Below are 18,687 nucleotides of genomic sequence, written 5' to 3'. Positions count from 1 at the left end.
AGGGGGCCGGGACAGATGAGAGGAGGGAAGGGAAGAGAGACAAAGAGAGTGGGAGTGTAGTGGGTGGGACCATTAGAGGTCTACAATAAACTGAAGATTTCTGGTCCTCTGTTTTCCTATTGTGTCCCACACATTGTTATCATCCACTCTCACCCATGAAACAGTTTTTATTTTTAATTCACATTTTAACCAATGGAGACACTAAACTGGTTCGGTACAATCTGATGGTAGTTCTTGATGGGTAACAATTGGGACCAAGGAATATATTTTTGGAATGTCTCCAATCCTGACATAAGTAAGGCAGACACTCCAGTGTGGTGACTGCTGTCCAAACACCCTCAAAGGGCAGACTTTAAGAGCAACATGTATTTCGTTCCTGTTTAGAAAACCAAGTGGTTGCTGCCATGGCGGGGAAGCCAGTCCTTCACTACTTCGATGGCCGGGGAAGAATGGAGCCTGTCCGGTGGCTCTTGGCTGCAGCTGGAGTGGAGGTCTGTTCTGACTTGAGTCATTTTAAGTTGAGTCTGAAATTGATTTTACCAAACATGTTTCTCATAAGAGACATCAGAGTGTCTTCCTGAGTGACCTAAATTAAAAACTGCCAACTATTAAGTAACCCACAGATTTATCCTAATAAATATATATTGTTTCCATCAATGATCGTAAACATTAAAATAAATACTGGAGAAATGGCTCAGCAGTTAAGAGCACTTGCTGTATTTCCAGAGGACCCAAGTTTAATTCTCAGCACCTGCTTCAGGCAGCTGATAACCACCTGTAACTCCAAGTCCCCAACTGTGTCTTCTACTAGCCTCCCTGTACAAACACACATACAGGTATATGCACACACACACACTCACACACCAGAAAGGAGACAGGGAATGAAAATAAATCTTGGAAAACACTAAAATAAGTTTGTCATTTATCAAAACTCGTACACACACAACTTGTGCACACACATCAGCCTCACCATCCTCTTCCGTATATTGTCCCCTTGGGAAGTCCTGGGACAGTGATGTGCATGAATTGTTATCCTCTATGAGGACAATGTCTTCTTCTAAGGTGTTGGAAGCTGATCTGAGATGTCACTCTGTCACAAGTTTGCTTGACATTCCTGAAAGCAGATAATGGAGCATAATTTTGCAAATGAAGGTTTTTTCCATGTCCAGGTCCGTATGTTTAGCATTAAAGGAATGTTTCTGTGAATGTTCCTAAATGTCCCACTACAGTTCCACTCCTGCCTCTTTTTCCATCTATGCATTCACCATGCAGTAACAACTCTGACATTCTGCTGTAATCTATGACACCACCTTTGTGCAAACACTTCGTGGTTGACCCAAACATTGTTATAGAGGGTGTAAGTGTACATGATATTTGAGTGATTACAAGTGATTAAAATGAAGAGGTGTAGATGAAAGCCTGTTGCCTTGGTTGGCAATTTTGTTGAAAGTAAATGAGGGGTATAGAGACGAACATTATAATTTTCTGTTTAAACATATGCATACCCAATATGGTAACAATAAAAGGACTGAAGCATGCAATCTTTGGAAATGAATGCAATTAGAGTGAAAATATATAGCCCAGAGGAGGGGTGGGCATGAGACACAGTAAAAACTTTCTATTAACCATGAGACATGTTCATTCATATGATCTAGAAATGTCAGGTTGATTGCTGAGTCCTGGTGATAAAGGGCAAAAAATAGAGGCAATGCTGGCCTTTGGCCTTTAGGAAGCATATTGTGAACATAAAAGCCACAACTCTCATCTTAAAAGGAATAGGAGATAGTTTATTCTTGAGCCATTGAGAGTGACCATAACCCAGGGAAAACAGATTTTGGTTACTCTAAATTCCATGTTCCAAGATTTTCTTAATTAGAGTGCTTATTGCTGTAAAGTGACATCATGACCACACAACTCTAATAAAGGAAAACATTTAGTTGGGATGGCTCACTTATTGTTTCAGAGGTTTAGTCCATTGTCATCATGATGGACATGGTGGTATTCGGGCAGACATGGTGCTGGAGAAAGAACTAAATGTTCTTCATATTGATCTGCAGACAATAGGAAGTGAACTGTCTACCACAATGGACATAACTTGAGCACATGAGACCTCAAAGCCCACATCCACAGTGATGCTCTTACTCCACCAAGGCCACACCTATCTCTTAATAGTGCCACTCCCCATAGGCGAAGCTTTCAAACACATGAGTCTATGGGGCTATACTTCCTCAAACCACTACAGTGCTTTTATAGTTTTACAGAACAAAGAAAGTCATAGATCAAGGCAAGTTTAAAATACATTGTGGATACACTGGAAGGGCAGAGACAAATAGATGAGGGGAAATGTTTTTTAGATCTAAGAAGCTATCTGATGACATAATTAGCTGTTGGATTGGTAGACTCTGGTGTTCTGCTAAGTTAACAGCTTCTAAGAGGTTTCTATTCATTATCATAAGATGTTAGGTCTAAGTCAATAGCTTCTAAAACATTTTTATTTATTATCACAAGATGTTAGTTCAAATAAAAGATAGGGCAAGGAATGACTGTTACACAAGGGTAAAACTAGCCCAAGAAAAAGTAAGTAGACTCTGAACTTAATACAATTCCAACCTTTTCCCAATGCTAAAACTCCAGTCTGTCTATCAGTCTTCACAGACACAGACTCCTTCCAGGAGTCTTCTTTCACAGCCAGACACAGCTTCATTTTCATAATTTCCATATAATTACATATATGACACATGGAATCAAGTTATTTACTGGGTTAAACGACATTTTTCCAACTGTTTGAGCAGAAATCCAGCGGGGATCTCTGTGATTCAGTTGAGCACTGCTTTCTAGAATTGTCACAAGGGAAAAAAAACTTCTCAGTACAGGCCAGATGAACACCAAAATGGGTGACAGATCTTCTGAAAAGGAAGTCATGGAAACTATCCTTGTCCCTGGGATGTGGCGGTCAGAAAGAGAGGACTGCAATATGATGTTCTTTCCATCCTTCAGCTGGTCTTCCCCTGCTTTCTCAGCTTCCTTGAAAAGTGTTTGCCAAAGCCTCAGATTAGCATCTTTCACAACCACGTTGGGAACATGTTGATCATGTAATGAGGAAACAAGAACAAAACTGTAGGACCAACACAGACTGCCTTCTTCATACAAACCAGTGGTCTGTCTTCCCAAGCAACCAGATGGTGGCTTGTGTTTCAAGAGTGAGTTCAGGGCAGGAAGAGCAAGTGGCAATAATGTCAGCTCCCTCTCCTGCCTCTCAGCATGACTGAGGAGCCTGCTGAGAACAAGTTGCCTGGATCCTACAGTGTACAAAGGATCATTACAGCCCCATCCATCATCAACAGATTCCATCAACACCACACTCCAGCCACATCCCACCCTGCCCACTCTCCTGGGGTGCCCACCCTCCACCCCTTATGTTTTTCTTGGGCTGGGTGTTTGGCAAATTGTTATCACACCAGCCTCATTGTCCCTGGGTGTGACACCATGTGATCATATAGATCCACAGGAAACTGATACATGGAGTATGCTAAGTAACTCTGATATTCTAACATTTTACAACCAGGAACTCCATGAAGTCAAAAAGTCACTGAAAATCACACCACTGTATTCCATAAGGATATTTGCTTTCTGTGGGGCCAGTGAGGCACTGAGTATTTTGAAAGCATCCTACTATTCTTTTAAAGAAGAATGTACTTCCTCTAAGTTTACAAATGAGTGGAATGAAGTCCTTCCTGTGTTAACTGATTGCTTATACAATCTCACAGCCAGCATGAGACATGGCACAAACATGTCAGTAAAAGTCACCTGCCTTGATGACTTTTTCTTTGCATGGGATTTTGGCTAGACTCTGTAATTTCAGGAAAACATTTAAATAATTAGATATGGATCTAGGATGAAGTACATTTTTCACCAATATGAGACCAGTTTAAACTAAAGGGTGATATCAAAAAGCACCTGTGAACAAGAATTCCTACAAAGAAGGTAAGTGTGCAGAGTCTGATTAGAACTGTGGAGAACTTGGCATGTCACAGACCTAGAGGCTAATTCTTATTTATCTTGGGTTATATTTAAACCCCTACAGAGCCATGATTTGTCCACATCTGTGTCAGACCTAACAAGATGACTCTCCACCAGTCACGGGGTTGAAAATCTTATCAGGTTGCACCAGAGGCCTGTAGTTGAGATTCCACCGATGACTGTAACCTACCTCTGTAATGCTTCCAATATTGTGTTTTATAATAGTTACAGATCTTTTTACTTAAAGTAATCACAGACCATGCCTAATGGCAGATGTTAGGTACGGGCATGTGCCATATTCCATACTGGAGACACAAAATGTTTCTTCTGATCTTGTTGGGGATAGGCTGAAATATTATAAATGATAGCCTTAAGAAATGGTCAGCCTTTTCCTTCCACTGGCATTCCTGTAACTCGTAACTTAATCTACATAGATAGAGTTATGGAAAAGACGATGTCAGCTACAAGAAGAAGTGATGTGTTGTGATCACAGTTCTTTCCTTAAAAGATCTGCTCTTAATTCCCACAAGCCATGATTAGTTCACTCGCCAAATTAAAAACTATCTCCCTTCTCTCATATTATCTACAGATAGGAGTCATTAAAGTCAAAAGCCAGGAGCACAATGAAATTAATTAATAAAGACTTGTTTATTCTTTTTGTATTCTAGTTTGAAGAGAAATTTCTGAAAACTCGGGATGACTTGGCAAGGTTAAGAAATGGTAAGAACAAAGACCTAAATGCTCCCTAGAGGGTTTGTAGTGGAAGCTTTAAAATTAGACAGTACCTATGTAACTGTAGTATTCTTTGATGAAAGGATGGTAAATTGTGAGTCATTGGTCACTGTAAGCATATCTGGTAAATATCTTAGTTAAAAGGGCTGAAACTCTCTCTGTATTTGCTGAAACCATCCCTCGAGCCCCATGAATGACTTGTCTCTGCTTTTGCATGCATGCTGCTCTTATCATGGAAAAGCAGATATTGTGTTTAACTCATGCCACCATTACATCCTGTGCAACAAATACCGAAGTATCAAATAAAAACATCAATAGGATAAAAATGATAAAACTTAGAAGACACTAAAGACACAGAAAACAAAAAATTTAAATACTATTTCACTGAAAAGTTAGCTATCATGTAATTACCTGTTTTAGAATTTTCTGTCATTTTGTCAAATACTTTTTGTTTTGAATGTGCCTGACCATGGAATATATGTAATGTATGTATGTATGTATGTATGTATGTATGTATCTCATTGGGGATAGGCTGAAATATTATAAATGATACATACATACATGCATACATTTGCCCATAAACATCTTATTCTCCTTTCTTTTTGCTTTATCCAATAGATGGGAGTTTGATGTTCCAGCAAGTGCCCATGGTGGAGATTGACGGGATGAAGCTGGTGCAGACCAGAGCCATTCTCAACTACATTGCCTCCAAATACAACCTCTATGGGAAGGACATGAAGGAGAGAGCCCTGTATGACATGTTTACTCTGGGAAATATTTGGGTCCTCTCTTGAATGAACAGTACCATGGCAAAGGACACATGAACACAATGGACCGGGTTGCTTGGCCATGCATACACTGACATCAGTTAAGAAGAGTACTGTGAAATTGAGGGGAAAATACAAGGGGAGATGACAGAATACGAAGGGTTAGGTTGTCTCCTGTAGAATAGGAGATGGTGAAGTTCCGTTTTTGTTTTTTTAGTCTTCAGCAGCAAGATTCTAGCCAATAACTTTAGACACAGAATAAGTCTTTGACAGATTTTCCATTTCTGACAATTACAGTCATGACCCTCAGTTACCATGTAAATCTACATCAGCCAGGCTGATTGTGGCTCATAGAGTCTGGTACAAAGATACCAGCATTGCATGAAGCTTTTGTGGGATCTGGAGGCTGTTTGGGGGTATCAAGACTGATCACAAAGTTTTCTCTCTCAATAGAACAACCCCATTCAAACTAAATCCTCTTTGGAACTATAGTGTTTTTTTTTCAAAAATTTAACACTAAGTCATCAATAACCCAGCAATTTCAATACCAGATAAACACACAGGAGAAATAAAAATGCATCCCTGGGAATAATTGCACAGGACTGTTCATAGATGTGTTATTTATATTCAAAAAATATAGTGTCCAAAAAGTAGAAGATGAGCCATATGTTAACAGAAGAATGGATGAAGAGAGGAACCTTGCTTGCTAGTGCTTTAGGTCATTCTAAAAGGGAATGTTACTGGAGACGGTGGTGTTTGCCTTTATCTCAGCACTCAGTGATAAAGGAAAGGGAATCTAGGAGTTTAAGGCCAGTCTGTCAACATAGTATATATACAGGTCAGCCGGAGCTACACAGAGATCCTGTCTCAACACCCTCCCCCAGCAAAAAAAAAAAACCCAAAGGATTGCTAATCAGCAAGCAAAAGTCTATTATTACTAGTTCTACAGCCCCATCTGAGGTGAACTATTCTACCACTGCCTTTCATGTTTTTCAACTATAAACTCTGAGGCAAGAGAGCGTTGGCAGAATGCTTGTTTGTTTTTTCAGCATTGACATGTATGCAGAAGGTATAGCGGATCTGGATGAAATCGTTCTCCATCAACCTTATGTTCCCCGAGAGGAGAAAGAGGCAAACCTTGCCAAGATCAAGGATAAAGCAAGGAACCGTTACTTCCCTGCCTATGAGAAGGTGAGTGCCAGCTGTTTGACCTTGAGAACATTCAGAGGGTTCATTAGTCCTCAGGGGCCATCTGGTCAGCTAACATTGCTGCAACAAAGATGTCAAGCACTGTATGGGTTAAAGCATAATATGAAGTATAAAATCAAGACATTTCAGATTGGTTTCTAGCCAGACTTTTCCTTGGTTCATGAATGCTTGCCTTCTGTCTGTGTCTTCAGCAGCTGATAAGGGTAGCAGTTCTCTGGTGCACCTTGCTGGGAGCAGGAATGCCAATAATGAGCCCTTAACCTGTAGGATCTATTCCCATCTCAAGAGTCCTACTTACTAGCAGCATAGTGCTGTGGGCTGGGGTTCTTATCATCTTAACTGGGGGAGACACAGATCCTCAATTACAACAGAAGCAAGAGGAAAAGGATCTGGGTGTTCTTGGCTTGGTGCTCCCTTCCAGAATGGACTTCATTGTTGTTAATTCAGCGCCCAAACACTTGAGGCATTGTGTAAAAGTGGAATGTAAACATCCTTTGACATAGTTATAGCAAATGTAAGGTCCCATCCCCCCAAGTTTTGTTTTGCTGTGACCTACCATAGAATTTTTCTGACAGATTTCACAGTCTCAACTCGAACTTGGGGTATGTAAACATCTAAGCCACACTGGAGGCTGGGCTTGATCGGACAGAGCACTGTAATGAATCTTTTGACTCAAGAACATCAAAATGAGAATAACACAACAGAAAGCACCCTTCCCCACAGTATAGGGAGGCGTGAAGAAGGTCCCCATCAGGAGAGTATTATACCGCTTCAGGATGGATACACAGTACTGACAGAGGCGTGGAAGGGAAGAGACAGCGAGGAGATGTGAAGAAAAAACGTAACTTTAAGAGAAAGTCACACAGAGACAATGGATAAAGCTTAATTTCCATATGCATTTGTGGTGTGCTTGTTGTATGTGTGCCATACTAGTAGGAGTTGCATTTACAAATGAAGAGGCCATGTTTCAGAATCCAGCTATGTGAGGCCAAACCGAACAAAAGTGAAGTGTGTAAGCATGTCACTGGCAGGAGCCTTGCAGATGAAGGAAAACCATCCACCTTCCACGCACTCCCATTTCATTGACCATGGGCGTTTTGTTCTTCAGGTTGCAATAACGCTGAGATATTTCAGCAAATAGCTCATATTGTTCCCATTCGTTTTGTAAAAACCTACTTAGCGTTATATTATTCTTCATTCCTTCCTTCATTCGACAAATATTAACTCATTGATGCATGTCAGACCCAGGGCCCACATAAGAGTACAAATACTCATATCCTCAGATCCTCCCTCTTGGCCCTTGGGATTCTGACAGATTAGGATTTATCCCATGAAGAGATGCTCTCTATTCATTAAAACTTGTCGCCTATACTGTGAAACCAAAGAACCCCTTGAATATCAGTAAAAATGTAAATTTCACTATCATTTTGTTCTTATACCAATGAGTCGTTCATATTTCTATGTATATATGCATAATCTGATATCTCTTTGATAACATTACTTTTAATTGGTAGTGCTGCGGCATTTTTCTTCTTTATTCTTCAGGACTCTAACATTGACAGATTATTTTAACACGTATTACATATTACTCCAATATTTTGTATACAAACTTTCAATCATCTACAAAGGTTGAGATAGGCATGATGCAAGCCTGTAAGCCAAACTTAAGACAGAAGCAGAAGGATCAAAACAAGATTAGGCTAAGTACACAATGAGTTTGAGGCCAGCCTGGGCTACAGTCATGAAACCAAAATAGAAAGAAGGAGAGAGAAAAAGAAAGAAAGAAAGAAAGAAAGAAAGAAAGACAGAAAGACAGAAAACAGGCTATTTATATTAAAGAACATGCTGGCATCATCTACTTAAAGCCAAATTCAATATCCTGTGGTACTGGCTTTGTTGTGTGTGCCCATCCCTCCCCTCCCCCACCCACGCATTCTTCTTCCCATCATGGTATTTTTTTTTCTAGCATTCCAAAATCCATTGGAGACATACATGCAGTGAACCCTTTGTTGCCTCAGCACTGAAAGGATGTGACGTTGTGTGAAGAGTCCGAGTCAGTGTTGCAGAGGAGATGACGATCAAGCTTACTCTTGATGTCATAGATATAAAGACACTGGGGGAAAATGAGTGGGAATGCAGTCACTGAAGCAGTCTCCTCAAGGGTGAAGGGTGTATTCACACCAGAGAAGCCACTTCCCACTAAGAGACTACAGAGTACAGGACACCCTCAAGCGTCAGAGCTTCACCTCATTACAGGGAGGGGGGGAATAGTGCGGCTGGAGCTGGGAGTTTGGCACCTGTAGGAAAAGCAGTGAAGGACAGATGACAAAATGATGGGCAGAGATGTGCTTCTTGATGCTGGATCTGAGTCAGGGCCGAGGGAAAGGTGTGGGGCTCCATACTCACCTAAAAAGGAAGCAGAAGGGAAGGTGACTTGGGAACCTCAGAAAAAGTCAGGAGGGCCCAGATGACGGCTGTTGTCTTCAACATCTAACTAACATCTTTGAATCCTCCAGGTGTTGAAGAGCCACGGACAAGATTATCTCGTTGGCAACAGGCTGAGCAGGGCTGATGTTTACCTGGTTGAACTTCTCTACCATGTGGAAGAGCTGGATCCCAGCGTTTTGGCCAACTTCCCTCTGCTGAAGGTGCTCTATTTCAAACCCTCTGAGGGGCAGCCCATATCTTACTTCGTGGATCCAATATTTTGACCCACCCTCCAGTTTCTTCCTACCTTCATACCACCCCTCAAGCCCAGCTATACCTACAAAATGAGATTTTAGACCCTAGGCCTGAGACACCTGCTATCTCCAGAAGTACTCTTTGTCTTGTGTAATGGGAAGAACCTTGCTTTCTCCCCGCATACCCTATTCCACCTTGGACTTGATCCTGATTTCAGAGAGATTTTCTTTATCACTGCTGTAGCCTTGCCTTTCACACTGAATCTATCTGGGGATGTCTTTTCAAGCTTCTATGTTAACAAACCCTGCACATTTCTCTCTCCAGTGACTTCCCTCACAAGCATGTTTCTCCAATCCAGTAACTTCCACTGTGTGTGTGTGTGTGTGTGTGTGTGTGTGTGTGTGTGTGTGTGTGATGTATACATGTGTTCATCTGGGTGTACAAATGTGCCTATGCATATGGAAGCCAGAAGTATACATAGGATGCCTTCCTGTTTTGCTCTCTATCTTATCCTTGAGAAGCAGTTTGTCTCTGAGCCAGAGCTCATCTATTCAGCTAGGCTGTCTGACCAATGAATTTTAGAGCTGTCCATCTCCACCCTCTGCACCACAGCGCTGGGGCAAAGACACATACTGTTATACTTGCTTCTGCGTGGGCGCTGGGATCCAAACTCACCCCCATGCTTGCTGAGCAGGCACTTTGCCCACTGAGCCATTCTTCAGCTCCCTCACTGGTTTTATTGTCTTTGTTTTGTGTGGTGCTAGTGATTAAGCCTTGCATACACCAGGAAAGTGCTGTACCACTGGGCTACACTGACAGCCCCTGGGAATTCCCACTTTTCTTTCTCAGTGGTTGACACCGGACCCAGTTCCCTGTTCTATTTTCTACCACTATTTCTGACTCTGTTGTCCCAGATCTTCATGGAAGAAGATGAGAACCACTGGAGCAGAAGGAGTGTTTAAGATGTATTGGGGGAAAACTCCATTTTTTTCCTCTCAACCTCATTCTCCCCGAGTATCTGTCTCTGACCTCCACTTGCTGCTGATGGAGGGGATCGGTTGGTCTTTGATTGGCAGGGGCACAGGGCTGCACAGCAATAATAGTTTTTCTTCAGCTGTTCTCTGAGGCTCTGATTTGTTTGTTGCAGGCACTGAGAACCAGAGTCAGCAACCTCCCAACAGTGAAGAAGTTTCTTCAGCCTGGCAGCCAGAGGAAACCTTACGAGGACGAGAAACGTGTAGAATCAGTAATGAAGATTTTCAGTTAAATCAGGCACAGATAGATGGATAGCAGCCACCAGGTCAACCTTCTTAAGCGTCGCAACAATGAAGTGTTTTGATTAAATGTTGATCCTGCTTATTGTGAGGCTAACATGTTTTCTAAGCTTTGAGCATTAATTCAAGTAGTCATGACCTGTGCAGAATTGCTAGGATGCTATTGTAGTCAAAATTGGAATCATGATCACTTCCTAGGATGTTCCCTTGAATTTCAATAAAATAGAACAAGCTTCTTAGACTCTGGACTATTCAAATATTCTCATAAAATAGCTGTCATCCTTGCCAAACAGAGGTAAGTAGAAATCTTCACGTCAAACTCTGGCTCATGCAAACTTAATCTTCCCTGATGGATAGTGCCCTTTCTGACCAAATATGCACATGCATGTGTACACTCACACTGTGCAGAGCTGGCTCCTTCAACGAATTAAGCTTTTTTTTCTCATCAAGTACTCAAACAGTATGTTTATGTTCAATATGGAGCATTCATTCCTTCCGGGGCTGCATGCATTATGATACAATCATGCCTCCTGCCCCCAGAAGCTCAAAGTATTGTAATAAGAAGTTAAGTGTTCCTAATACAAAATTGGACATTCCATGTGGCCCATTCCTAAGACTTGTATAGCAATGCACCACAAACTCTGTGCCTCAAAATAATATAAACATACCCTCCCACAGTTCTCAGGGAGGGGTATGTCTGTCTAACATCTAAATGTGAGGTGTGCCAGATTCTGCTTTGAGGATGGATTCTTCTTACCTCTTCCTAGCACCTTTTTGTCCCAAACCTATGCTGAATATCCTTGGTTTGTTGATATAGAACCCCGATCTCTACCTCCATGGTAGCATGGCATCGTGTGCGCACATGCATGCTTACCCAGATATCCCTCTTACCAATCATCAGCTTATGGACAGCACCAGTCTTGTATGGCATCAATGTTTTACATCGGTAGAGACCATCTTTCCAGATGAGATCGCACTGGTAGGAATTACAGCTAAGACTGAAACATACTCTAGGATAGAATTTATCCTAAAGTACCGCACTAGGGAACAGTTAATTCTGGATATATACCTCTGCTGGACTCTAGACTCTGGGTGAGAAGTGATATAGTTATTTCTTGTTCTACCATGACAAAAACACCTGAGAAAAGTAACTTATGAGACAAAGGGACTTTTTGACTTAAATTTGGGGGGCACAGTCCACTATTCAGGGAAGGCATGATGGTGAGGGTATCTTTAGCTGTGGTATCAGGGTTATGAAGCAGCTTCTCACCTTTAATCCACAGTCAGGAAGGGCGACAGGGGGATTCTGGCACTTGGCTTTACATTATTCCTTTTTATTCAACTGGAGATCACAGCCCATGGAATGGTGCCTCTTATATTCAGATTCAGGGTAGGTCTTTCCATTGTTAAGCCTGTATGGAAATATCCTCACACACATACACAGTGGTTTATCGCTTAGTTATTGCTTAGCCCTATCAAATTAATAATCAAGACTAATCAATAATAATTATATTAGTTACTTTTCTATTGTGGTGATAAAACATGATGACCAAGGCAATCTACAGAAGGAAGATTTTATTTGAGATTACAGTTCCAGAGGTTTTAAGAGTCTGTGATATCAGGAAGTTGCAGGCATGGCAGTGCCAGGTCCCTGTTCGGGCACCACTCTGCTGGGTCCTCTGGCAGTCAGGGCTATGGGAAGGGCTGGTCAAGCTGGTCACTTCCTTGGGTTGAGCAGGATGTAAGTGCTGATGACCCAGACCCGCCTCCTAGTCACCTGAGAGAGCCACACTGAGTCATGAATACCTGTGGAAGCAAAGTCACTTTTTTGTAACAAGCATGCATTTATGTAGGGTTGAGAAAGAGGGTGGAGACCTCAGGATAGGGTGAGGTGTAAGGGCCAATAACATTGCATCACGTTAGCAGTAGCTGGGCTGAGGAAGTTTTGCTGAGACAGGTCGCCAAAGTCTAGCCAGGCTCAGGAAATTCTACTAGGCCTTTTTAGACCCAGCATGGCAGCAAGAAAAGAAGCTGAGCCCTCATATCTTGAATGTATGCAGGAAGCTGAGAAAGCAAACTAGAAACGTCTCTAGTCTTTAAACTCTCAACACCAACTCTAGTGACACACTTCTTCCAACAAGGCCACACCTCCTAAGTCTCCCTAAACACCACCACCTACTGGCAACCAAGTATTCAAACACACAAGACTGTGAAAAACTTTTCCCATCCAAGCCACCACTTTTACCATTATTTAATTTTTCTGCTCTAGAGTAGTTTTAATATAAAAATAAAGGTGTTGCGCTTGAATCTGCCTTTTAAAAAGTATCATCCAAAAACAGTGGTTTCTCATAGAATCTAAGCACAAATTAGGATAGCCAGCTCATGAGATGGGCTAGAGATCATGTTTGCAAAGACAGAAAGTGCTATTTTTGGTGGGAATTATAGCACAAGAGGGACTGACAATGAGGCCCTTTGAGGAACAACAGCCTGTTGTGTGAACTTGGAAGCCACAGAAACAAGTCTGGGTTTGGTTTTGAGGAACATAGAAATCTGAAGAGTAAATATGAGTTTTACTTTTCCAGCATAATGTAAGATTGAAAAAACAAAAACAGAAACACACTTTTAAATGTTTTTTTAAGTCATTCGTGGCTCTTATCTCAGAATACCAAGAATATTGCCCCCCTCCCGTGTGTTATTTTATTGCTGTTGTCAAAACACTCCAGAGAGACAAGCCAACAGCAGCTAAGACTGAGTTTTGTTCACTGTTTCAGGGACTTCATTCTAGGGTCAGATGGCTCCATTGTTTGAGAGCAGAAATGGGACAGAATATCAAGTAGGGAGGGAGTGATGGAGACAGCTGCTCAGGTCTAGGCAGCTGAGAAGCACAGAAGAGGAACATTGGGGCCAGGGACAAGCTTTGCTCTCAAAGGCATGGCCCCCTGGCACCCTACTTCCTCCAATGAGACCCTACCTCCCACGGTTCACTATCTTCCTACAGTACAGTCAAGTTTGTTTTTTAATCAAGCAGCGGATTAATCCATTGCTTAGATTAGGTGTCCACCTCATTATTCAGCAACATTGTAGGATTGGATTGCACACTCGGGCACAAAGATTTCAACGCATGGGTCCCAGGGTAACGTTTTGTATCTGAACCATGACAAATTAGATGCTCAAATGGGAGCGACCCCCATAGGCTCAGATATTTGAATCCTTGATCCCCAGTGGGTGGACTTGTTTGGAAGGACTTGGAGGTGTCATTGTTGAGGAAGGTATGTCGTCAGAGATGGGATTTGATCTTTCAAAAGCCCATGCCGTTCCCAGTTTCCCGCTTAGTGTGTTCCTTTCCCCACTTCCCCCTGCCTTGTGCTTGTGGATCAAATGTAAGCTCTTGGTGACTACCCTGGTGTCATGTCTACCTGCTGCCATACTGCTTCCCACCATGGCGGCCATGGACGCTAACTCTCTGAAAACCTACAAATTTCTTTCATAAGTTTGTGTTGATCATGGTGTTTTGTTACAGAGATAGGAGACTTAGGCCCATTAAAATATTTAATGGGTTCATTTGACCAAACAGTCACTCATAAATATGGCATCAACAAATCACAAGTGATGTGGAATCCATGCAGTGAGAATGGAGGGGAAACTTTATGTTGTGTTTATGGAATCAAAACAAATAAAAACGTTATATATCCTTTGTTAAGGTAGAAGGTCATTGGCAGTGTGTGACCACTGAAGTGCAAGTTACTATGTTACTCACACATGAAAATCAAGGTGCTGGTGCCATCTCAACCTAACAGATTCCCAGTTAACCGTATAACTCTCAAAAGAAAATCAGAAACCAACTCCATTCAAGAAGCCAAGTAGTTCAGTGACCAGTAGAAAATCCAGTTGCTCTAATGTCTTTGCACAAGTGTTGTATGTTCACATCTATCTGTTTGATTTATTACTTGGATATATTCTGGGCATTTTGAATTTGACTTGCTTCCTGTAGAACTTTTTATTAAATGATTTTATTTATAATCTATATTAGAAATGAATTACTCTGAGCCAGGCAGTGGTGGTGCACACCTTTAATCCCAGCACTCTGGAGGCAGTGGCAGGTGGATCTCTGTGAGTTCAAGGCCAGGCTGGACCCACAGCCTCCAAAACAATACAGAGAAACCCTGTCTCGTAAAACCAAAAAAGAAAAAGAAAAAGAAAAAGAAAAAAAAGAAATGAAATGAATTACTCTGAATGTCAGGAAAACAGGACGCCAATTTAGTGTAGTCAGCAAGTTAGCTACATGGTGAGTCAGCATCTATGGGATGTCTGGAGAATGGCCAAGGCAGGAATCTGAACCTCAGCAGGAGACATCTAGAAGTTTCCCTAGCTCCTTCACATCTCGTTCTGTAGTCCTTCCCACCTCCTCTCACCCAGACCACAAACATCTCCAGACATGGATAAATTTCTAGTGTAGCCAGTAAATCAGGCCTGTTTGAGAATGCCTCCTCCAATTCAAAATAAAACATGAAAAGAGGCAGAAGGTTTGGGGAGAAGGGATTTGATGAGACTGAGAAGGGGCCAAAAGGAAAGGAATCTTGATTTTTAAAGTATGTCTTATGAAACTGTAGAAGAATAAGTCAATAACCTTAACTAATTAAAAACTCAAAAGTTTGTAAGGGAAAACTAGGTAGTTAATCATCTAACTCATTTTGAAAAATCTAATGTCACTGGGCATGTACAGGCTCATTATCATTATATAAACCAGCATCATCCTGGGATATATGCTGAAATTCAGGGTAGGAGGGAAAGGAGTTTTAAAAGAGAGACTGGGAGTTTCTACCTATGAGTCTTAGCCACTAAATTATCTCATACCACACACCACAGGCAAAACGAGTACAGCAGACAAAACTTAATGAGAGAATTTGAGGAGCCCAAGGTCATCTCTACACAGCTTTGAAATACAATCTCACATTCAGATTCTTTGTACTTACAACACAATATTAAATTTCATTATTTTATAAATCAATCAGGGATTCAGAATTACCTTTTATGATGGATTCTTGTCAACAGGCAGGTTAAAAGTCTTTACACAAGATTCCTCAGGATTGGGGGACAGATAAAATCTTTCCTTCTCATGATTTGGGGCGGTCAGTCCTTGGTCACATGGTTTCACAACGCCCATTACTCCAGACTCTGTAGCAATCCCTCACTTTGTCCAGCAAGTTCCTGTAAACCACGCAGGGCATAAGGTGTAGGAAAAAAAAAAAACCAAAGTTGTGTGAAAGTGATAGTAAGAAAGAAAACACACACACACACACACACAGGCCTGCTGAAGTAAGAGAGAAGAGAGGGAGGGGGCAGGTCTGGAGGAGAGGAGGGGTGGGAGAGATAAGACATAGATGGCGTCTATAGCACAATACCTCTAGTAATGTCATCTTTATCTTCCCTGAACAGATGTGTGAGAACTTGCATCTACTCATTATCTCACATGAAAATGAAACAGGTTTCTGTCAGTCTCATCAGAAATCCTGGCAGATCCTGACAGAAAATATGTGCTATTCCCGAGATGAGATTTTTCAAGAATACAACACACACACACACACAAACACACACACTGGGTTGAGAGAAGAAGAGGGCGGTGTGTCTTCCTCTTGTCACACTTGATCTTTGACGTTGTTCTCGTCCAGTCTTGCTTTAGATCGCACTGCACTGTGAGGAGCCCTGTCCCTGTGGAAAGCGATCACGGACACGCCATACCCAGTTCTAAGGGCTCGCTCCTCTGAACAGCCCCTCACTCTCTCACCTCCCTCACTCCAGCATTGCTCAGCTTCCCTGCCTTCTCTTCTACATCTGCCCTGCCTTCAGCATCCCTTCCTGTCAACGTCCTCTCAACATGTGTTCAAGGAAAGGGTGCATTTGCTCCCAGCTGAGCAAGGCTCAGGCAGCCTGCAGTCCAGAGCAGGGAGTGGGCACCGTTTGCCTCCGAACTGCAGCCATGCAGTGTGCAAGTCCCCGCAGCAAACACCACCTTTCCCTGGGAAGGCAGCCAAGGCCTGGAGCCCTGGGTAGGAAATCCCCTGTGAGAGGCCCTTCCCGAGCCCCACAGAAAATGGTTCTCTTCATACGCTCTGAGTCTCCTTCCTTTGTAGCTGTAAATGTCCACAATACATCCTCTACTTGGCCTTCTACCCACAATTTGCTTGCTGCTATAAAGATAGGAGAAAATTCTTGTATAAACATGACTTTACTTCACCCACAGAACAAACCCATCAGGGTTGCTATCTGTCATCTTCACAAGGCAAGCAGAGCACACCCAAATATTTCTGTCTGCCAACTTGTCTTGTAAACATATGCTCCGTAAGCTTGACATGGAGATTGTGTCCTCCATTTTTCCTTGAGCGCTGACCCTAAACTGGGCATGCTCAGAAGTGTGTACCTACATGTGCTGAGGAGTGTGCCCATACTCAAGTGCTTCCCTCCATGAAATGTGCATAGGCTCGCCTGCATAAAATCAGCAAATAAGAAATCTTTCTCAACAGCTCCGTATTGGCATAAAAACAGACACATGGACCAATGGAACTGAGTTGAAGGCCCTTATACTAATACACACCCCTATTGTAGGCATTTCGGTATGATCAAGATGGGTCAGGTATTCTGGCACTCCGGAGTCACAATCCTGAGTGTTACACAGCTCAGATGGAAAGGTATCCTGGAGCTCTGGAGCCAAGGACCACCACAGGTTGTAGTAAGCTTAGCAGCTTACAGCCTTGCCTCAAGGAAAGGCTTCGCCAGTGTATCGGCTCCGCTCTGGCAGGACAGGGTCTTCCAGCTGGGGATGTTCGCCCAGTGTAGCAGTTTTGCTCGGCAGGAGGTTTCTCAAGCAAAGTTGCTACAGTTCATCTCTGCTCCCTGAGAGAGGAGAGAGGAGAGCATCTGCCCAGCGAAGGTTTCCCCTGCAAAAGTGTTACAGCCCTGATCACTCTGCTCTGCCCAGGGTCGCCTCTGCTCCATCCCGGTAGCCACAAAAGAAGATCTTCACCAAAAGCTCATTGAATGGGTTTATTGGAAGGAAGAACCCAGGAGAGTGGCTGCCCTCTGCCAGAGTGGCAGGAGACAGCCCAGTAGCGGGAACAGCCACAAGCTAAACAGATACAGGGTTTATATGGGGCTTCCAGGGTGGGGATTGGTCAGATTTTAGTGCTGAGCTCAGATTGGCTAGAACTCTGCTCGAGGATTGGTTAGTTTTCTGCACAGCATTAGGGTCAGATTTGGTTCTAGGTTCACGGCCAAAGTGTGTTTCTTTCTCTGGTCCTTTTTAGCCTTTTGGCTCCAATTTTAGGGCCAAGGTGCATTTCTTTAGTTCTGGTTGCAGGGCCAAAGTGTGTTTCTTTGTCTCTGCTCAGGGTGTGTTTCTTAGACTTGTTCTTTTTCCCTACACCTTTTAACACCTGATTTTTCACTAAGAAGCCAAAATTGTACAATGGAAAAAAATAAAGCATCGTCAACAAATGGTGCTGGCATAATTGGATGTCGACAGGTAGAAAAATACAGATAGACCCATGTCTATCCCCACTGAGGGGGTTTTTGATGCCAGTAACTTCTCTGGGGCTTAGGCAATAGTTTAAGTCCTTTGTCTTAAGATGACCATCAATTAGACTCGTGGCTCCTGAAATCCCAGGCAACTCTGGGGAAGAAAGATTCCGGAGATCTCAGAAAGAGAGGAAGGAAATAAAGTGGGGTCAGGAACAAAATCCACTTAGCTAGACGGTTCCGAGGCTTCTCAGAGGCTCTGATGAAAGGACAAAGGAGCCCAGCTCAGTGCCATGGCTCAGAAACAGAACTGGCAAGGCCAGCCTGGGGCTGAGGCATGGGCCTTGACGGGATTAAGGCTCCAGTCCCTGGGAACTTGGCTTTTCCCTGCAGAGACTGGCATTATCAGTCCCGAGCATGCTGTGTCCCCTGGCAGCTCTTGAGATGCCCTGTGTTCCCTGGTGCAACATTGCTTGATTAGCCTCGCACTG

General features: G+C 42.7%; 1 protein-coding gene and 1 long non-coding RNA gene across 3 annotated transcripts; one reads left to right on the top strand and one right to left on the bottom strand.

Annotated features, from left to right (window-relative positions):
- Positions 1-384: 384 nt before the first annotated feature.
- LOC101840543 (glutathione S-transferase alpha-3-like) lies at positions 385-10,925 on the top strand (the record flags this gene model as incomplete). Its single annotated transcript, NM_001281637.1, is given in 6 exon segments — positions 385-491; positions 4,689-4,740; positions 5,371-5,503; positions 6,569-6,710; positions 9,245-9,376; positions 10,558-10,925. Coding segments are annotated over 6 exon segments (666 nt in total). The 3' UTR covers positions 10,678-10,925.
- Positions 10,926-12,244: 1,319 nt separating this feature from the next.
- On the bottom strand, positions 12,245-16,803 carry LOC121133253. Of its 2 annotated transcripts, none has more exons than XR_005870064.1 (3): positions 16,470-16,803; positions 15,711-15,892; positions 12,245-12,490 (listed from the first exon to the last, which is right to left on the bottom strand). It is a non-coding gene; the product is annotated as an uncharacterized LOC121133253 (long non-coding RNA). The 2 variants fall into 2 exon arrangements; XR_005870065.1 differs by lacking the exon at positions 16,470-16,803 and adding an exon at positions 16,087-16,463.
- Positions 16,804-18,687: the final 1,884 nt, after the last annotated feature.

This window comes from Mesocricetus auratus, unplaced genomic scaffold, assembly GCF_017639785.1.
Source record: "Mesocricetus auratus isolate SY011 unplaced genomic scaffold, BCM_Maur_2.0 Super-Scaffold_100021, whole genome shotgun sequence".
NCBI lineage: Eukaryota > Metazoa > Chordata > Mammalia > Rodentia > Cricetidae > Mesocricetus > Mesocricetus auratus.
This window is presented reverse-complemented; position numbering and strand designations above follow the sequence as displayed.